The 20,176-nt window shown below is 45.9% G+C and overlaps 1 protein-coding gene across 1 annotated transcript in view; it reads right to left on the reverse strand.

Annotated features, from left to right (window-relative positions):
- Positions 1-20,176, reverse strand: part of ANKZF1 (ankyrin repeat and zinc finger peptidyl tRNA hydrolase 1) — a 48,695-nt gene that overhangs the window by 10,474 nt on the left and 18,045 nt on the right. Inside the window, exons 7-11 of the mRNA XM_068126096.2 lie at positions 17,295-17,517; positions 17,069-17,179; positions 15,574-15,750; positions 1,080-1,491; positions 797-908 (exon numbers count right to left, since the gene is read on the reverse strand). Of these exons, the coding sequence (XP_067982197.2) occupies positions 797-908; positions 1,080-1,491; positions 15,574-15,750; positions 17,069-17,179; positions 17,295-17,517 (1,035 nt within the window). The remainder of the gene's footprint in view (positions 1-796; positions 909-1,079; positions 1,492-15,573; positions 15,751-17,068; positions 17,180-17,294; positions 17,518-20,176) is intronic.

Here is a 20,176-nt window from a genome sequence, read left to right on the forward strand (position 1 = left end):
ACAGAGCTTCATTGTGGGAGATTCAAATAATCTTGACGGCCTTGGTTTCCGTGACATCAAGCTGAGCAAGATGTGAGGCAGGCGAGCCAGTCCAGAGGAGAGAGCAGAACTCCATCAAGGCTGTGGATGAAAGCCTTGTAGGTGGATAGGAGTTCAGGTGTGCCAAGGAAGGAGATTGCATGATGGAGGACGCCCAGTCGGTGACTGGCTCCATTCATTTTATCCATCATTATACATTGTATTCGTCGTATCAATGTTAATACAGCATCACGATCATAGTAAAGTAATGCAGTTTGATATTATGACCATACAATCTTCATACCACAACCCAAGTTATTTTTCATTTATTGTGACAGAGCAATTAATACAGAAAATAAGCACAAATCTGACAATTCATGAATGTCTGACGAGCACATCTGAGTGTGACTAGCCTGGGTCAAGCTTTGGAGTATCAATGGCTGGAGGTCTGATTACCAGGTTCTAATGCATCAGTTGAAATGATGTCTCTGCTGCCCATCCTCAGTCAAGTGTGAGAGACTGTTCAGCTGAAAGTTGGATAGGTCAACAAACGGTGAGTAAAAGAGAAGATCATGCAAGAGTACAAGGCTGAGGAAGAGAGTGATGTGGAACAGTGTATAGTTGTTCGAGTAGATAAATGGGATCCAAGAAAAATGATCAGCAACAAAATATTCCTCGACATCCGACTTTACTAACGACCTCACCAAATACTTTCAGATACCTCACCTTCTTTACCTGTCGTAACAATTTCCCAAATCCCGACGAACAATGACCATACCTGTGCCATGTCATAATCGTACTTCTGTGGATGAGTTTCCCTGTAGCTTATAAATGCTGCTCTCGTTGTCTTCTGTGTCGAGACGTTGTAAGCAGTGTTGCCTTTCCGGTTCCTGCAATATTAAATAAAATTCCATCACATTCATTGAAAAAAAAACGATCACGACAATCACCTTTTAATCAGGAAATTATCACTCTCACAGGCACCATACACTAATCACAACATTAGCCAACTCCCATAAAATCACAACCAAAATGTAAATTTTCGTTGGGATCATGCACACCTAATGGCTGGATCGGATCCGGCTTCCAAGAGCAAAGTAACCGCAGTGTGGTGTCCGGCGAATGCGGCCACGTGCAAGGGGGTGAAATCGTTTTTTCCCATGGGTTTGTTAAGAAGAGCTGTGTTGAGCAGGTACTCTGGCCCAACTCCCACTGCCTCTGAAGACCTGTCAGCCTTCTCCAACCCCGCTTTTTCGGAAGTGACAAAGTGCACGTCATCGCCTCCCTGTCCAATGCTTTCCATATCCTCGGAGCCATTGCAAGAACGTGGCTCAAAAGGCCCAGTAACTGAGGTCCTTTCTGACACCGCTGATTCTTCAAGTGGCAACGGATGCTGCAGCAGCTCTTGCAACTTTTGCACATCCCCTGATTGGCAGGCCGTGTACAAGTCACTCTGCAATCGGGTCTTGAGGTCTACAGGCACAAGTAAATCTTTACTAGGATTTCAAAGTTCCTTACAAAATAATCTTAAGACTAAAGAGTGTATTTTCAAAAGAAGAGCTTAAATTAGATTGGTTTGGCTGAAATTTAGTGCTTTACTTTCAAGAAAATAAAAATCTGTTTTTACATTTGGCATCCTCACTTGCATACAACTTTAATAACAAGGAAAAAAAAAGAAGTTTCGGAAAGTTTTGTTCATTTTCCTGTTCGATATTCCAGGTTCCGGGTTCCTTCACCAGCCAGACACCATCTTCTTTGAGAAGCCGTCTTTGAAAGCTGAGGATACTATTCAAGAACTGTCTTGCTCAACAGTTTTTCTTAATTTGTTGATGAAATGTGTTTGTGTTCGTGGGTCTTTGGCTTGTCGGCCTCGTTGCTCTTGCAGGCCTTATTCTTGGCTCTTTGTATCCTGCCCACCCCCCTACCCCTTCCTCTTTTGCAATTTATTCGTTCTCTTGCTTGTTCCCCTGCTGTCCCACTGTCGGTGCATTGTCCTTTTCTCCTGTCGCCTCGTTTTTCCAAGCACCTCAAACTTCGTAGAAAAACAAACAAAACAAGAAAGGTCAATCAGAGATTGCAGACCCTCGCCAGGACGTGCTTTCAGTGGTTTTTATAAGGCTTTTGTGTTAAAACAAATATGACGGCCGAACCACGTGACCAATGACGTCATCATAATTTTTTTTCCTCTGCCAATTTATCCCGAGATGATGCTCAAGAATGATGCTTCCTGCTCCCTTTATTGTATGTTTTGTGTGTCGGTTTTTTTTTTGTGATTGATGTTAGAACTTACACGAGCCTCAATCTTGTATCCAAAAAAAAAAAAAATTCATCTTGATCAAATGACGTTTTGTACTTGTCGAATTATGACGTCATAATGGAGGCACCTACGACATCATTAACATAGGTTATTGCACATGGAGAGCTCTTTACAATGAGCCATGTCTCAATTTTTTCTATACAGCGCTTTCAGAGATAGAGGTGCAATTTTTTTCGGTGTTTCCAAGATGGCGGCCAAACCACGTGACCGATGACGTCATAATTATAATTTAGAAATTCTACAGGTGGCGTTGCACCTATGGTGAAAATTTCCTGTCAATCGGACCATCGGTTGCAGAGAAAATCATATTTATTCTGTGCAGACAAACAAACAAATGGACTCAAATGCAATACCCTCTCCTCTGGCGAGGGTAATAAAACTAAAATTGCAGGCATTCACAAGCAAATGCAAATGTTTCCCCTAATTTGCACTAATCAATAAGTAGTCTGAAAAAGTAACAGGGTGCAACATCTGTGTTCTAGCAACCCTAAATGATCACTCCTACGTTGTGGCACATTTCGACCTTTGACCAGCGTAAAAATCGATACTGCCCTCTTGAAAACCCTCTTGAAAATCAAAGCTGAAGATGATGCATGAAAACAAATACAGTATTACAAAACCTTGGTCAATCCAAACAGAATTGATGAGTGGCCGCAGATCAAGTTTTATTGAACATTGCAAATTATTGCTCAATGTAAACATGAGAACCATATTTTGGCCACATAAGACAGGTTCACAACTCCTACTATTAATTTGCAATTGGTCACTGACTTTGACACCAACACAAATTTATGTTACGGATCCTAGGCATCAAAAAGCTACATATATCGAACAAACAGTTTCAAATGGAGCACCTCACCACCATTAAATAATTTAAATTGCACCAGATGTGGCAATAAATCCAGCTTGCCAGATTGATGACAAAAGACGCCATTTGCATTTTTGCTGCCTTCACACCTAATCCTGTTTGGAATCCTGTGCGGGCACGGGCAACTTGCGAGTTAGCGAAAATATGCCAACGATCAGATCAGGTCATTAGCATATGTCAGCGAGAACTAGTTTGCAAAAAGGTTTATACTATTGTTATGGATTCGTCACTTCCGTTGTGGTGGTTTTCATCCACTGTAAACATTTTTGATTCCATGTACTATTATTGTTTTCAAAGGGTTTATTGTTTATGAACTGTTTTCAAAAGGTGAAAAAGTTAGAGTTAAAAGAAACCGGAAACCGGATCGGGAACCGGACGACGAGAAAGAGGAAGAGGAGAGAGAAGGCGGAGCGAGTGAGTTCGACAAGAAAGCCGAGCTGCTTTGAGGTCTGAGCGAACGTTGACGAACGAAAGTCACGAGTGAACTTTGGGTTTCCCAGGAAAGGGATTCCTGCGACAGAGTTGTTATCGCTGTGACAGATCAACCTGCGTGTCAGGTTTTGCGGTCGATTCCGAAGAGAATCGTTTGACTGCCGTTACGCCACGAGAACGGGCCGTCGGCCATTTTGACTCGTGCAGGACTTGCGCTTCGCTCCAGGTTTCATCTCGCTTCGACCATTTTCACCGCATTCAGACGTTGATCTGGTGTGGGTGTGTGTAACATGGCTTTTGAGTGGAAAATCTGCGTGTCGCCAATTTGGAGCCGTGAAACGTCCATACCCGAGGGTGTGATTTCCCAGTCGCCTTGAGGGCGCCTTTGCGCAGCTTTGGCAGCAGGACTGCAACTGCCAACCCAACGGGATTCTGGTCTCAATTGGACATTGTTCTGACAATCGCTGGAGCGGATCGACTCTGGCTTTTTTTTTTTTTTTTTTTTTAATACTGAATCGAGGCTCGTGAAAGAGCTGACAACCGCGAGGGAAAGACAGCACAGGGGGACCATGAGGGAAAGACAGCACAGGGGGACCACGAGGGAAAGACAGCACAGGGGGACCACAAGGGAAAGACAGCACAGGGGGACCACGAGGGAAAGACAGCACAGGGGGACCACGACGGAAAGACAGCACAGGGGGACCACGAGGGAAAGACAGCACAGGGGGACCACGAGGGAAAGACAGCACAGGGGGACCACGACGGAAAGACAGCACAGGGGCACCACGAGGGAAAGACAGCACAGGGGCACCACGAGGGAAAGACAGCACAGGGGGACCATGACGGAAAGACAGCACAGGGGGACCACGAGGGAAAGACAGCACAGGGGGACCGCGAGGGAAAGACAGCACAGGGGGACCGCGAGGGAAAGACAGCACAGGGGGACCGTGAGGGAAAGACAGCACAGGGGGACCGCGAGGGAAAGACAGCACAGGGGGACCGCGAGGGAAAGACAGCACAGGGGGACCGCGAGGGAAGGACAGCACAGGGGGACCGTGAGGGAAAGACAGCACAGGGGGACCGCGAGGGAAAGACAGCACAGGGGGACCGCGAGGGAAAGACAGCACAGGGGGACCGCGAGGGAAAGACAGCACAGGGGGACCACGAGGGAAAGACAGTACAGGGGGACCACGAGGGAAAGACAGTACAGGGGGACCATGAGGGAAAGACAGTACAGGGGGACCGCGAGGGAAAGACAGTACAGGGGGACCGCGAGGGAAAGACAGTACAGGGGGATCGCGAGGGAAAGACAGCAGAGTGGGACCGCGACGGAAAGACAGCACAGGGGGACCGTGAGGGAAAGACAGAACAGGAGGACCGCGAGGGAAAGACAGCACAGGGGGACCGCGAGGGAAAGACAGCACAGGGGGACCGCGATGGAAAGACAGCACAGGGGGACCACGAGGGAAAGACAGTACAGGGGGACCGCGAGGGAAAGACAGCACAGTGGGACCACGAGGGAAAGACAGTACAGGGGGACCGCGAGGGAAAGACAGTACAGGGGGACCACGAGGGAAAGACAGTACAAGGGGACCGCGAGGGAAAGACAGTACAGGGGGACCGCGAGGGAAAGACAGTCAGCCGGAGTCAGCCAAAGACAGTCGGCTTGAAGCCGGAATCAACTTTGGCTTGAAGCCCGGATTAGAGACATTGGGAATCTTCTTCTTTTCGCTCACTTGGAGCACAGTGAGTTATATTGTATGAACCTGATGGTACCATCATAGGAAATATATATTTGTTGTACAATTGATTACTATTGTTGTTGTACTGTTATTCTTGTGTGATCTTAATACAATACTTGTTTGTTTGTAACAATTGGTGTGGCTTCACCATTGATCTTTGACATCCAGAATAACACATTTTTCTGCCGTGACTCCTCTCGGGGCTCGGAGGTACCCCGTGACCAGGGGGTTTGGGGAGGAGCACGTAACACTATACCCCATGACACATCATCACCTATTTGTGAACACCAAATAAAGAAATGAAGACCTGGTTTATTCTGAAGGGGCTGTGACAAGGTATGTTTGTTTGTTCCATGTCTTGTCTACATTGGTTGAAATATAAATGCTTGGCAGACCATAAACCATAATTTTGTGTCCCATTATGACTTCAAAATCCCAAAATATAGCCCTGAAAATGGCTGTAAATCTGCAATTATGTGGTGATTTCAATTGTCACCATGCCAGTTGGCTGGGTGTGGGTACCTCTCTCACCAGCCATGGCTCCTCAGCAAAGGACTTCTGCGACTCACTGGGACTGACACAATCTGTCAATTTCCCGACCCGGATCTCAGTCAACGGAGCATCTTCTCTTCTGGACTTGGTTTTTTTTTTTTTTTTTTTTTTTTTTTTTTTTTGTATACAAGATCGAGGCTCGTGAAAGAGCGAACATTAATCACACAGAAAGACAAACCGACACATAAAACATATAACATCGGGAGCGGTAGACAAGATGGGGAGAGAGGGGGAAGGACACAAACACAACATTTGAGAGCAGGGACCGAGAGACATGGAGACATCGAGAGATCTGAGAGAGGGCGAGGGCTTTGGGGGGGGGCCATGGGAAGGGGGCGGTGGGAGAGGTATAAAACATATGGACACTGCCAGGACTTCCAGGAAAGAAGTTGGAATTTCAAACAAGGTGGATCTGGGGTGAATTAGCGGGGGTAGAAAAGATCAAGGTTTTGGATGGGGGAAGATAAGAGATGGTGGTGAACAGCTGTTTTAAAGACCTGGAGGGAGGAGTGGGATTGAAGGGAGTGAGGGAGTTTGTTCCAGAGGCGGGAGAAAAGAGGAATGAAAGAGTGAAGGTGAGCAGAGAGCCGAGATTTCGGCAGTTTAACCATCAGAGGGTTGCTGGCAGATCTTGTGCGACCTGTAGGAATATTTGGGGGACAGAGCACAGAGAGAGCTGGGGGTGCAAGGCCGGAGAGGAGTCGGTAGAAGACAGAAAGACCACCTACCTGCCTGCGGTGAGTGAGTGAAAGGCCCTCAGAGATAGCTTCATCGCGGGAGATTCCAATAATTCTGAAAGCTTTGGTTTCAACAGCGTGAAGCCGAGCTAGGTGTGAGGCAGGAGCACCGGCCCATAGGGGAGAACAGTATTCCATTGAGCTGCGGATGAAAGCCTTGTATGTGGTGAGTAGCTCAGGTGTGCCGAGGAATGGCTTAGGGTTAGGAAGTTATGACTAACTTCCCTGAAAATGTCTGCTGCTCTTCTTCTGCTCCAATCGGATCATCTGATCATGTCCTTGTTAAAGTGGACATCTCTCTGACCATTCTCAGGGAGCCTGATCAGCGTCGACGAGTCTGGCATTTCACTCAGGCCAACTGGCACGGTCTTAAAGCAGCCATCAATCATCTGGACTGGTCTCCCATCTCTACCACCTCTGACATCAACTCATCCTGGGAATTCTTCCAAAGTAAATTGCTCTCTCTCATGCACAGATTTATCCCATCTCGTCTTCAGTTGTCATACCCTTCCTCCCGTCCATGGTACACGGAATCTTGTGGTGAGGCTGTTGCCCAGAAACAACTTGCCTTCGTCTCCTGGAAAGCAAATCCAACGGAAGGAAATCTCATTTCCTTTCACAAAGCCCGAAACAAGTGTGTGTCCACCCTCAGGAGAGCCAGGAAACAATATCTCTCCGTTCTCAAGACCGAACTCTCTTATCTGTCTCCCTCTTCCAAATCCTGGTGGCGTCTGGTCAAATCCGTTTCTGGTGTTTGTTCCCCCTCCATCCCCTCCCTTACCTCAAACGGCTACACAGCTGACTCCGCACGTGAAAAAGCTTAATGCCTCAACTCTGTGTTTGCCTCTAAATCTTGTGTCCCAAACCCATCCCTCTCTGTACCCACCATACCCAGTCGTACCCAGCTGCTGCTGGACTCCGTGTCCTTTCCTCCTGACAAGGGGTAAAAGTTTCTGTCAACCCTCGACTCTGATTCTGCAACTGGACCTGACGGCATCAGCCCACGGGTCCTAAAATCATGTTCTTCCGCTCTTTCACTCCCCCTCTCTGTTCTCTTCACCCTCTCTTTTGCTCAAGGTCAACTGCCATCTGCTTGGAAATCAGCCAACATCACCGCTTTGCACAAAAAAGGTGCAAAAACAGATCCTAGCAACTACAGACCAATCAGCCTTCTCCCAATTATCAGCAAAGTCATGGAATCCATCATTGCTTCGGATATGAAATCTTTCCTCTTCTCCAATGGCTTGATCTCTGATCATCAATTTGGTTTCAGACCAGGTCCCTCTACTCTGGACAGGCTGCTTCTGCTGTCTCAACAATGGATGGAGGTCCTCAATGCCAAACAGGAAATTAGAGCTGTCTCCCTCGACATATCACGTGCCTTCGATACGGTCTGGCACCCCGCTCTGCTCACCAAACTCTCCTCCTTTGGTATCCATGGAAATCTCCACGCATGGCTGGCGGACTTCCTCTCAAGTCGTCGTCAACGTGTGGCCCTGAATGGGTTTCTCTCATGTCCTCTTCCTGTTCAGGCTGGAGTTCCCCAAGGCAGTGTTCTGGGCCCTGTGCTTTTTCTGGTCTTCATCAATGATCTCTCTGACTCTCTTGAAAATCCTCTCTATCTCTTTGCTGATGACTCCACTCTCTGCCGCTCCATTCCTCATCCCTCAGATCGGCAGTCTGCAGCCTCCTCACTCTCTGCAGACCTGGACAAAATCACAGACTGGGCAAACAAGTGGAACATGTCTTTCAATCCTGACAAATCTCACACTCTTACGATGTCTCTCCGAAAAGACCGACTGGACAACCCTCCCATCTACTTTCTGAATAATCCTCTCCAAGAAGTTCTGTCACTCAAGCTTTTGGGTCTCACTATCTGCCATGATCTTTCCTGGGAAAACCACATTTCCAAGCTGGCCTCCAAAGCCAGTCTCCGACTGGGCATCCTTCGTCGTGCGAAGTCCTTCCTTGGCACACCTGAGCTCCTCACCACATACAAGGCTTTCATCTGCAGCTCAATGGAGTACTGCCCTCCCCTCTGGGCTGGTGCTCATGCCTCACACCTAGCTCGTCTTCACGCTGTTGAAACCAAAGCGTTCAGAATCATTGGAATCTCCCGCGATGACGCTATCTCCGAGGGCCTTTCACTTAATCACCGCAGGCAGGTTGGTGGTCTTTCCGTCTTCTACCGACTCCTCTCCGGCCTTGCTCCCCCAGCTCTCTCTGGGCTCTGTCCCCCAAATATTCCTGCAGGTCGCACAAGATCTGCCTGCAACCCTCTTATGGTTAAACTGCCAAAATCAAGACTCTCTGCTCACCTTCACTCCTTCATTCCTCTTTTCTCCCGCCTCTGGAACAAACTCCCTCACTCTCTTCAATCCCACTCCTCCCTCCAGGTCTTTAAAACGGCTGTTCACCACCATCTCTTATCTTCCCCAATCCAAAACCTTGATCTTTTCTACCCCCACTAATTCCACCCCAAATCCACTTTTTTGAGGTGACTTTTGACTTCTTTCCTGGAGGTTCTTGGTGTCCTTGCGTTTTATACCTATCCTGCCTCCCCCAGGCCCTCTCCCTCCAAAAACATCTCCCGATGTCCCTGCTCTCAAATGTTGTGTTTGTGTGCTTCCTCCCCTTCTCTCCCCATCTTGTCGACCGCTCCCCTTTTTATATACTTTGTTTGCTTGTTTGTTTGATTTCTTTGTTTGATTAATGTTAGCTCTTTCACGAGCCTCGACTCTGTATCCAAAAAAAATAAAAAAAATAAAAATAAAAATCCGTGCATCCCAATAGGAGCTCTATGAAAACACCGTTGTGCCAAACTCAAATATAAGCAACTATCAGGGATGCCTCTTTGTGGTGGTTGTACCCCCCAATGCAAGTTGCGGGCCAAATCTCCCCCATTCCTCCCTGCTGCCTGGATTCATCAGGGTAGCGCGGTCACGGTCAGTGTCGATCAGTCCCCATGGACCTGCCCCCTTTCCCTCTTGCCTCTTCTCTCTCTCCAACTCTGGTTGTGGCCCTAACTTTGTGAAGGTGGGGGTTCAACATCCCAGATTTGGGGGATCTCTGAGTCGCTCCTGGGAGATTGATCGGCTGTATCCGTGCTGCGGGCCTGTTTGAGAGAACTCTCTGGGGCTGTGCAAAAACAATAACAACAACAACTCAAATATAAGGCTCATGGAAGAGCAAGGCCATGCAAGGAGCATGTACAAAAGAGCACGCACAGCTGTAAGGATGAAGGACGGGAACAGTGGTGAGTTTGAAGTGAAGGTGGGAGTGCATCAGGGGTCGGAACTAAGTCCACTACTATTTGTAGCTGTGATGGAGGTGCTGGCTCAGAACGTAAAGGAGGGTCTACCGTGGGAGTTGTTGTATGCAGATGATCTGGTGTTGATTGCGGAAAGTATGGATGGACTGAAGGAAAAGCTGAACAAGTGGAAGGAATGTATGGAGACAAAAGGTCTGAAGGTGAATATCGGAAAGACGAAGGTGATGGCAAGTGGTAAAGCATGTGGTGAGGTGGAAAGAACTGGGAAGTGGCCCTGTGCTGTGTGCAGGAAGGGTGTCGGAGTGGACTCCATTCAATGTACAATGTGCGCTGAGTGGGTTCATCAAAAATGTAGTGGTCTGAGAGGGTCATTAACCAGTGTGGCAGCTACATTCAAATGTAAGGTGTGCACAGAGGGAGCTGCAGATGGAGGAAATGTTGAGTTGGATCTTGGAGACGGCGTGAAGCTGGAAGGTGTGAAAACATTTTGCTACCTCAGGGACATGCTGAATGGAGAAGGTGGATCAGACTCGGCAACGGTTGCTTGAGTGAGATGTGCATGGATGAAGTTTCGGGAACTGAGTGGCGTGCTGATGAGGAGGGGAGTGTCGTTGAAGCTGAAGGGAAAGGTGTATGCTGCATGTGTGAGAAGTGTTATGATTTATGGGAGCGAGACATGGGTAATGAACATAGAGCAGCAACGAAGGTTGGAAAGGGTGGAAATGCGAATGGTTCGATGGATGTGCGGAGTATCGTTGAGAGAGAGGAAGACAAATGATGAATTGCGAAAAATGATGGGAATAGAGCCTGTGATTGATGCTGTGAAGAGGAACAGGTTGAGATGGTTTTGGTCATGTGTTGAGGAAGGATGAAAGTGACTGGTTGAGAAGGGTGATGGAAATGAATGTAGAAGGAAGTAGAGGACGGGGAAGACCGAGAAAGACTTGGCTAAATATGGTGGAAGAAGAAATGCGGGCAAGGGGGTTAACAAGGAGAGATGCAGAAAATAGGGCAAAATGGAGAGGATTGTCATCGGGACCGCAAGGCTAACCCCCGCTCTAGCAGGGAAAATGGCCTTAAAATGCATGTTGTTGTGTTGTTGTTGAAGAGCAAGGCCAATTGTGTGGATTTTTAGTGTTTCACCTGAAACACTTAAAATCAGAATGAAGGCCCAAGTCGAAAAGTTAAAAACAGGGTCTGGAGTTGATGGGATTGTGTTACCTTACTCCATGTCACATTTGCATAGGATTGGCTCAGAAATGAAGGAATGGTGCGCGATTGTAATTTGTTGGAAAGAAAGAAGAAATAAACATCGGAAGAAAATACTGCATCATTTTCAGTCGAATGAACTAATTAACATCGCTTAAAACAAACAAACTTTGCACATTTAATTTAAACATTGTGAACAGACTTGAATTTATTATTTCATTCACAAAAAAAAAATACTTTCACAATTTCAATTTTGTTTTCTCCAAAGGCACAACGGTGATGATCCAATTCGTTTTTGTTTTATAATCCACACTAACCAAATTATAATCCATTTATACCCACCCATTTATTTATATCCAGTTGTTTCTTGGGTTTGTTGATCTGGAGAAAGCATTCGATCGGGTTCCACGCAAAGTATTGACATGGGCATTGAGGAAGTGAGGAGTGGTTGATCAGAGTAGTGATGGCAATGTACAAAAGAGCGTGCACAGCGGTAAGGACGAAGGACAGGAACAGTGGTGAGTTTGAGGTGAAGGTGGGAGTGCATCAGGGGTCGGTACTAAGTCCACTACTATTTGTAGCTGTGATGGAGGTGCTGGCTCAGAACGTAAAGGAGGGTTTACCGTGGGAGTTGTTGTATGCAGATGATCTGGTGTTGATTGCGGAAAGTATGGATGGACTGAAGGAGAAGATGAACAAGTGGAAGGAATGTATGGAGACAAAAGGTCTGAAGGTGAATATCGGAAAGACGAAGGTGATGGCAAGTGGTAAAGCATGTGGTGAGGTGGAAAGAACTGGGAAGTGGCCCTGTGCTGTGTGCAGGAAGGGTGTCGGAGTGAACTCCATTCAGTGTACAATGTGCGCTGAGTGGGCTCATCAAAAATGTTGTGGTCTGAGAGGGTCATTAACCAGCGTGGCAGCTACATTCAAATGTAAGGTGTGCACAGAGGGAGCTGCAGATGGCGGAAATGTTGAGTTGGATCTTGGAGACGGCGTGAAGCTGGAAGGTGTGAAAACATTTTGCTACCTCAGGGACATGCTGAATGGAGAAGGTGGATCAGACTCGGCAACGGTTGCTCGAGTGAGATGTGCATGGAAGAAGTTTCGGGAACTGGGTGGCGTGCTGATGATGAGGGGAGTGTCGTTGAAGCTGAAGGGAAAGGTGTATGCTGCATGTGTGAGAAGTGTTATGATTTATGGGAGCGAGACATGGGTAATGAACGTAGAGCAGCAACGAAGTTTGGAAAGGGTGGAAATGCGAATGGTTCGACGGATGTGCGGAGTATCGTTGAGAGAGAGGAAGACAAATGATGAATTGCGAAGGATGATGGGAATAGAGCCTGTGCTTGATGCTGTGAAGAGGAACAGGTTGAGATGGTTTGGTCATGTGTTGAGGAAGGATGAAAGTGACTGGTTGAGAAGAGTGATGGAAATGAATGTAGAAGGAAGTAGAAGACGGGGAAGACCGAGAAAGACTTGGCTAAAGATGGTGGAAGAAGAAATGCGGGCAAGGGGGTTAACAAGGAGAGATGCAGAAAATAGGGCAAAATGGAGAAGATTGTCATGGGGACCGCAAGGCTAACCCCCGCTCTAGCAGGGAAAATGGCCTTTAAAATGCATGTTGTTGTTGTTGTTGTTGTTGTTGTTATACCCACCAATCCACCACACGGACTCACAACCAACTGACACAATGCAACCACAAAAACAACTTGCATAACGAAAGCACTAAGGTGCAGCATTCACAGGTAGGAAGAGATGGTTTTGGGTCCAGTGTTCATTTGGGTGTATTTGACGAGGACAACAACAACAACATGCATTTTAAGGCCATTTTCCTTGCGAGAGCGGGGGTTGGCCTTGTGGTCCCCATGACGATATTCTCCATTTTTCCCTATTTTCTGCATCTCCCCTTGTTAACCCCCTTGCCCGCATTTCTTCTTCCACCATCTTTAGCCAAGTCTTTCTCAGTCTTCCCTGTCCTCTACTTCCTTCTACATTCATTTCCATCACTCTTCTCAACCAGACACTTTCATCCTTCCTCAACACATGACCAAACCATCTCATCCTATTTCTCTTAACAGAATCCATCACAGGCTCTATTCCCATCATCTTTCGCAATTCATCATTTGTCTTCCTCTCTCTCAACGATACTCCACACATCCACCGAACCTTTCGCATTTCCACCCTTTCCAGCCTTCATTGCTGCTCTGCGTTCATTACCCGTGTCTCGCTCCCATAAATCATAACACTTCTCACACATGCAGCATACACCTTTCCCTTCAGCTTCAACGACACTCCCCTCCTCATCAGCACGCCACTCAGTTCCTGAAACTTCTTCCATGCACATCTCACACTAGCAACCGTTGTCGAGTCTGATCCACCTTCTCCATTCAGCATGTCTCTGAGGTAGCAAAATGTTTTCACACCTTCCAGCTTCACGCCATCTCCAAGACCCAACTCAACATTTCCTCCATCTGCAGCTCCCTCTGTGCACACCTTACATTTGAATGTAGCTGCCACACTGGTTAATGACCCTCTCAGACCACTGCATTTTTGATGAACCCACTCAGAGCACATTGTACATTGAATGGAGTTCACTCTGACACCCTTCATGCACACAGCACATGGCCACTTCCCAGTTCTTTCCACCTCACCACATGCTTTACCACTTGCCATCACCTTCGTCTTTCCGATATTCACCTTCAGACCTTTTGTCTCCATACATTCCTTCCACTTGTTCATCTTTTCCTTCAGTCCATCCATACTTTTCACAATCAACACCAGATCATCTGCATACAACAACTCCCACGGTAAACCCTCCTTTACGTTCTGAGCCAGCACCTCCATCACAGCTACAAATAGTAGTGGACTTAGTACCGACCACTGATGCACTCCCACCTTCACCTCAAACTCACCACTGTTCCCGTCCTTCGTCCTTACAGCTGTGCGCGCTCTTTTGTACATTGCCATCACTACTCTGATCAACCATTCCTCCACTCCTAACTTCCTCAATGTCCATGTCAATACTTCGCGTGGAACCCTATCAAATGCTTTCTCCAGATCAACAAACAATCAATTTGACGAGGACAGTGAATTAAATAAACTAGCAGAGTGCCCGCCCTGCGGACGACCTTATTCTACGCATGCAATGCGCTCTTCTGACACATACCTTTATTTGGGTGGTGTATAGGCAACTAACAGCTCCCTCAATCGCACCCAAAAATAAAATAAAGCAAGAAAAAGAGCAATCAGAGATTGCAAACCCTCGCCATGATGTATTTTCAGTGTTTTTAAGGCTTTTGTGTTAAAACAAATATGGCGGCCGAACCACGTGACTGATGACGTCATTATTTTTTTCTAAACTAATCGATTCCTAGATTATGCTCAATAAATTTCATCTTGATCGGATGAAGTTTTGCACTTGTCGAATTATGACGTCATAATATTGGCACCTATGACATCATCATTAACATATTTTATTCCCCATGGAGAGTTCTTTACAATGAGCCATGTCTCAATTTTTTCTATTCAGCGCTTACGGAGATATAGGGGTGCAAAGTTTTTCGTTTTTTCCAAGATGGCGGCCGAAACACGTGACCGATGACGTCATCATTATTTTTTTCTCCACCAGTTTATGCCGACATGGCGCTCAATAAATTTCATCTTGATAGGATGAAGTTTTGTACTTGTCGAATTATGACGTCATAATGGAGGCACCTGTGACATCATTAACACATTTTATTCCCCATGGAGAGATCTTTACAATGAGCCATGTCTCAATTCTTTATATTCAGCGCTTTCCGAGATATCGAGGTGCAATTTTTTTCGATTTTTCCAAGATTGCGGCCGAACCACGTGACCTATGACGTCATAAGTATCATTAAAAAATTATACAGGTGGAGTTGCACCTATGGTGAAAATTTCCTGTGCGGACACAGCAAACAAACACTCAAATGCAATACCCTCTCCTCTGGCGAGGGTAATAATAACCTGGGTTACTAGTTACTGGTTATACGTGCATGAAGTAAAAACATGCCAACCGCTTATAATTCAAAACACCTCACTGCCCTGGAAAACGTGGGGACAGGGATACTGTACTGTAAAGGGTGGGGACACGATACACATTTACATAGATAATTTACACCCACTCCCCCAACCCGAAGACCACCGGCAAAGATTAAAACACCCCATACTGATCCTATGTAGCAATTCTGGATGGAATCGGGCCAGAATTGTAGGAGGGGTGGCACAACAAACAAACACACAAACAACCGGTCCGTGAATTATAGTAAGGATAAATAACACCAGCCCATCACAGTTATTAAGTATTCCATCTGTCTCAAGAAATACAAACAAAAATTGGAATTATCCAGTGAAAATGTTAAGTGATAATTGAATGTAAAAAATAATAATTAGAATGTACAAAAGACCTGCAGAAGGGTTTTCCACTCCATCTTTAGTCGACACCTTCTTCTTCTTCTTCTTCCTCCTTCTTTTGTGAAAGACCTCAAGCTCTCTAAGGTGTAACGTCAAATGAACCTCCTCACCAGCACATAATTCCATAGGCTGTGATTCTGAAGAATCAGAATCACTGTTTTGAGCAATATCTGAAACAACAGCAACTGGTCAGGAAGGGTTTGCTACAGAGAAACATATTTCCAAGTGCTGTCTGGAGAATATCAAGGAAGAGTGTCAATCATATTAAAACAAGCAACCTACTTACAGTGCCTTCAGAAAGTATTCACGCCCCTTGACTTTTCTTACATTTTGTTGTGTTATCGCCTGAATTTAATGTGGATTAAATTGAGATTTTTTCTGTCACTGATCTACCACATAATACCCCATTAATGTTAAAGTGGATTTTGTTTTTTTCGAAATTTATACAAAAGAATTAAAAATGAAGTACAGAAATATCTAATTTACATACGTATTCAACCCCACGAGTCAATATTCCGTATAAGCGCCTTTGGCAGCGATTACAGCTTTGAGTCTTCTTGGGCATGTCTGCATCAGCTTTGTACATCTGGATTTGGGGAATTTCTCCCATTCTTCCTTGTAGATTTGCTCAAGCTTTGTCAAGTTGGATGGGGAGCGTCAATGAACAACAATCTTGAAGTATTTCCACATATTCTCAATGGGATTCAAGTCTGGGCTTTAGCTGGGCCTCTCAAGGACTTTCGCATTCATGTTCTGAAGCCATTCCAGTGTTGCTTTAGCTGTATGCATGGGGTCATTGTCCTGTTGGAACGTAAATCCTTGGTGCAGACTGTCAGAGCAGTGACACAACAGTGTGCCTTTTGCACTCTCAAACAGATGCTCCTCAAGGATTTGCCTGTATTTGGCTCCATTCTTTGTTCCCTCTATCCTTACAAGTCTACTCGTCACTACCGCTGAAAAGCATCCACATAGCATGAAGCTGCCACTATCATGCTTCACAGAAGGGATGGTGTTAGATGGGTGATGAGCTGCGCTCGGTTTCTGCCCAACGTAGCACTTTACATTCAGGCCAAAGAATTCAATTTTCATCTCATCAGACGACATAATATTTTGCCTCATGCTCTGAGTCTTTCACGAGCCTTTTTGCAAACTCCAAGCGTGGTGTCATGTGCGTTTTTCTCAGGAGTGGTTTCCGTCTGGCCACTCTCCCCATAAAGCCTAGACTTGTGAAGTGCTGTAGAGACTGTTGTCCTTCAGGCAGATTATCCCATCTCAATCAAGGAACTCTGTCAAAGTACTGCTGAAGTACAGGTTTGTTTTCCAATTGATGTTCCGATTTGTGTTCAAAATATAACACTCAATTTAAATCATTAGTCAATCATAAACAGACGTTTTTGGACAAACAGACAGACAAAGTGAACCAATTGCTTAACCCTGCTTTTTGCTTGGAATGTGTGGGGTCATTATATTGGTAACATTTATCATTACCTTTATGCAATGCCTCAGGAGGGTTCTCTTTGTGGAGTTTTTCTGTCAATTTCTTGACCTTGTTTTTCTCCTTGGTGAGGCAATCTTTCATGGCAATGGTGCTTCCTTTCTCTACAATTGAAAAAAAAGTGACATTTTACATCGAGAGGAAGAAGCAAAAGGAGAGAAAGATCAAAAGAAGAATATATATATATATATATATCTTCACTGCCAGTGTTTTTCTCACCATAAAGCAAAATGGAAGCAAGCTCTTTATGCGTGCGCAGCACCTCCTTTAATGTGGGACGCCGTGTGTTAAAGGGAATAGAGCGAACACGCTCATCCCTTCGTAGCAATAACGGAGGCTTCTCTGCAAACAGCAAGCCTTTTCCAGAGCACGGTGCTCGCACAAAAATGGCAACTGCCAAACGTATGTACTCTGTCCAGGCCTTCAGCAGCTCCTGCACATCCTAGTGCATGAAAAATAAATTTCAGGATCCTTCCTGCTCAAACCGAAACTGGGCAATTTCTACCCTAATTTTACATGACTCCACATTGGTATGGCACAAAAGATATGGATACACACCTGAAAAATGGTATAAGAACAACACTAACCTCCACCAGAATGAAATTCTTACAGGAAAAATGCAGGCACATGCCGAACACATGCATCTCATCTCAAAAAGGCATGGAAAAAAATTCTTATAAAACTTCTTCTCTTGAATATTCAAGCATGACAGCATCTAAAACTATAACGGCACTCAGTAGAGAGCACCTCCGCTTGATTGGCCATATCACTCGATGGTGAAAATCACTTTAAAAATTCTACTAGCTGGATCTGGATCCGGATATTCACCAAAATTGAATCGATTCTTCCTTGTCACACACACACGTATCGTTTTTGGCCCTATCTCCCAGTGGTGAAGAATCACTTAATAAAATTAAATAATTCTCATATCCGAATCCATATTCAGATTTTCGCCAAAATCGAATCGAATCGTCCTTGTCAGACACCCAACCGGTCCACCAAGTTTCATCCAAATCTATCAATAACTCTTTAAGATATCCTGCTATGTATCGTTTTTGGCCATATCTCCCAATGGTGAAGATTCACTTAAAAATTAAATAATTCTCATTTCCGAATCCATATTCAGATCTTCACCAAAATCGAATCGATTATTCCTTGTCACGCACACAACCGGTCCAACAGGTTTCGTCCAAATCGATCCATAACTTTTTGAGATATCCTGCTATGTATCGTTTTTGGCCAATCGTTTATGCCAGTTCTTACCCGGTGTGTACCCCGGTTTAGAATAGGTACACCATATCCCTGCGTGTCATAAGAGGCGACTAAAAGGGTTGGCGTCAGGAAGGGCATCCGGCCAGAAAAACATTGCCTCAAAAAGAGAACCATGACAATTACAACTAGACATGGGCAGGGTACAGCCCGAAGTACCCCGTGGGGGACCCCACTCCCTCTCGTCAAAACTCAAGGTGGGGAACCCGATTGAAGCAAGGGTGGAAATCACTCCATTTATGACGACGAAAAGTCTGATGCCCGACGTGGAGATCGGTTTCTGAGGTTTGGGACATGGAATGTAGGGACAATGACAGGGAGATCAGGAGAAGTGGTGGAAGTATTGTTCAGAAGAGTGGACATATGTTGTGTGCAGGAGACAATATGGAAGGGAAGTGGTGTGAGAATGGTGAAGGGTAGGCAGGGACAGAAATACAAGTTTGTGTGGCAAGGGTGCCCAGAAGGCGTGAATGGTGTTGGTGTCCTGTTTTCTGAGGAGTTTGTCGACAGTGTGGTGAGTGTGACGAGAGTGAGTGATAGGTTGATGATGGTGAAAATGATGATTGGAAAGCTCTTGGTGAACGTCATCTCGGGATATGCTCCGCAGGTTGGTCGGAGCGATGAAGAGAAGGACAGGTTCTGGTGTGCGATAGAGAAGCTGATGGAAAACGTGAAAGATGAGGAAGTTGTTGTGGTAGGAGGAGACCAAAATGGACATGTGGGAAGGAGTATGGATGGTTTTGACGGAGTTCATGGGGGTTACGGATATGGTGTGAGAAATGGAGAAGGTGAAAGGATTTTGGAGTTTGCTGATGGAGCTGATTTGTTGATTTGTAAAACTCAGTTCCAGAAAGAGGATAATAAGCTTGTTACATACACGTCAGGTGGGTCGACGACAACCGTTGACAACCTGATGGTGCGTAGGCAAGATAGGGGGCACCTCCGGGACACAAAGGTGATCCCGGGGGAGGAGGCTGTTTCACAGCACCACTTGGTTGTCTGCAACATAAGGTTGAAAGGTGCGAAGAGAGCTCGGCGGGTGAAGTACCAACCGAGAATGAAGGTGTGGAGGTTGAAAGAGGTGACAGTGAGGAAGGCATTAAAAGACAGGCTGAGTATGGTAGAGGATGATGTGGTTGAGCTTGAAAGTGGTTGGATGTCAATGAAAGATAGTCTGTTGGGAGCCGTTGGTGAGATATGTGGATGAACAAAAGGACCACCGAGGCACTCGGAAACATGGTGGTGGGATGATGAAGTTGGAAAGAAGATCGACGAGAAGAAGAAGAAGTTCAAGGAGTGGCAGAAGGTGAAGGGTTTGGGGGCAGAAAAGGAGCGAGCATGAAAGTTATAAGGCAGCCAAGAAGGCTGCATAGAAAGAGGTAGCAAAGGCGCAGGAGGCATGTAGGAAAATGTTCGGAGAACGCTTGGATTTGGAAGAGGGTCAGAGAGCAGTATTCAGGATTGCAAAGCAGATAGCGAAAGAGAGGTGTGATGTGATGGGTGTGAGTTGCTTGAAGGATGAAGTTGGACAAATCGTTGTGGACCCAGATGGAATTAAAGGAAGATGGAAGAGATATATGGAAATACTGTTGAATGCAGAGAATGAATGGGATGGCAACATAGAGAGTAACCCAGTTTTAGGACCGGCAGAGAAGATAACCGAGAAGGAAGTTGAGGAAGTGATTAAAGCAATGAAGAGTAGAAAAGCGGGAGGGCCGATGGGTGTTGTGGGAGATATGTTGATGGCAGCGGGAAATTGGGGTGTGAAGAGAATAACAGAGATCTATAATCTGGTGGTGAAAGAAGGCCGCATTCCAGTGGATTGGGAACTG

Source organism: Myxine glutinosa, chromosome 1 (genome assembly GCF_964187855.1).
Source record: "Myxine glutinosa chromosome 1, kmMyxGlut1.1, whole genome shotgun sequence".
Classification (NCBI taxonomy): domain Eukaryota; kingdom Metazoa; phylum Chordata; class Myxini; order Myxiniformes; family Myxinidae; genus Myxine; species Myxine glutinosa.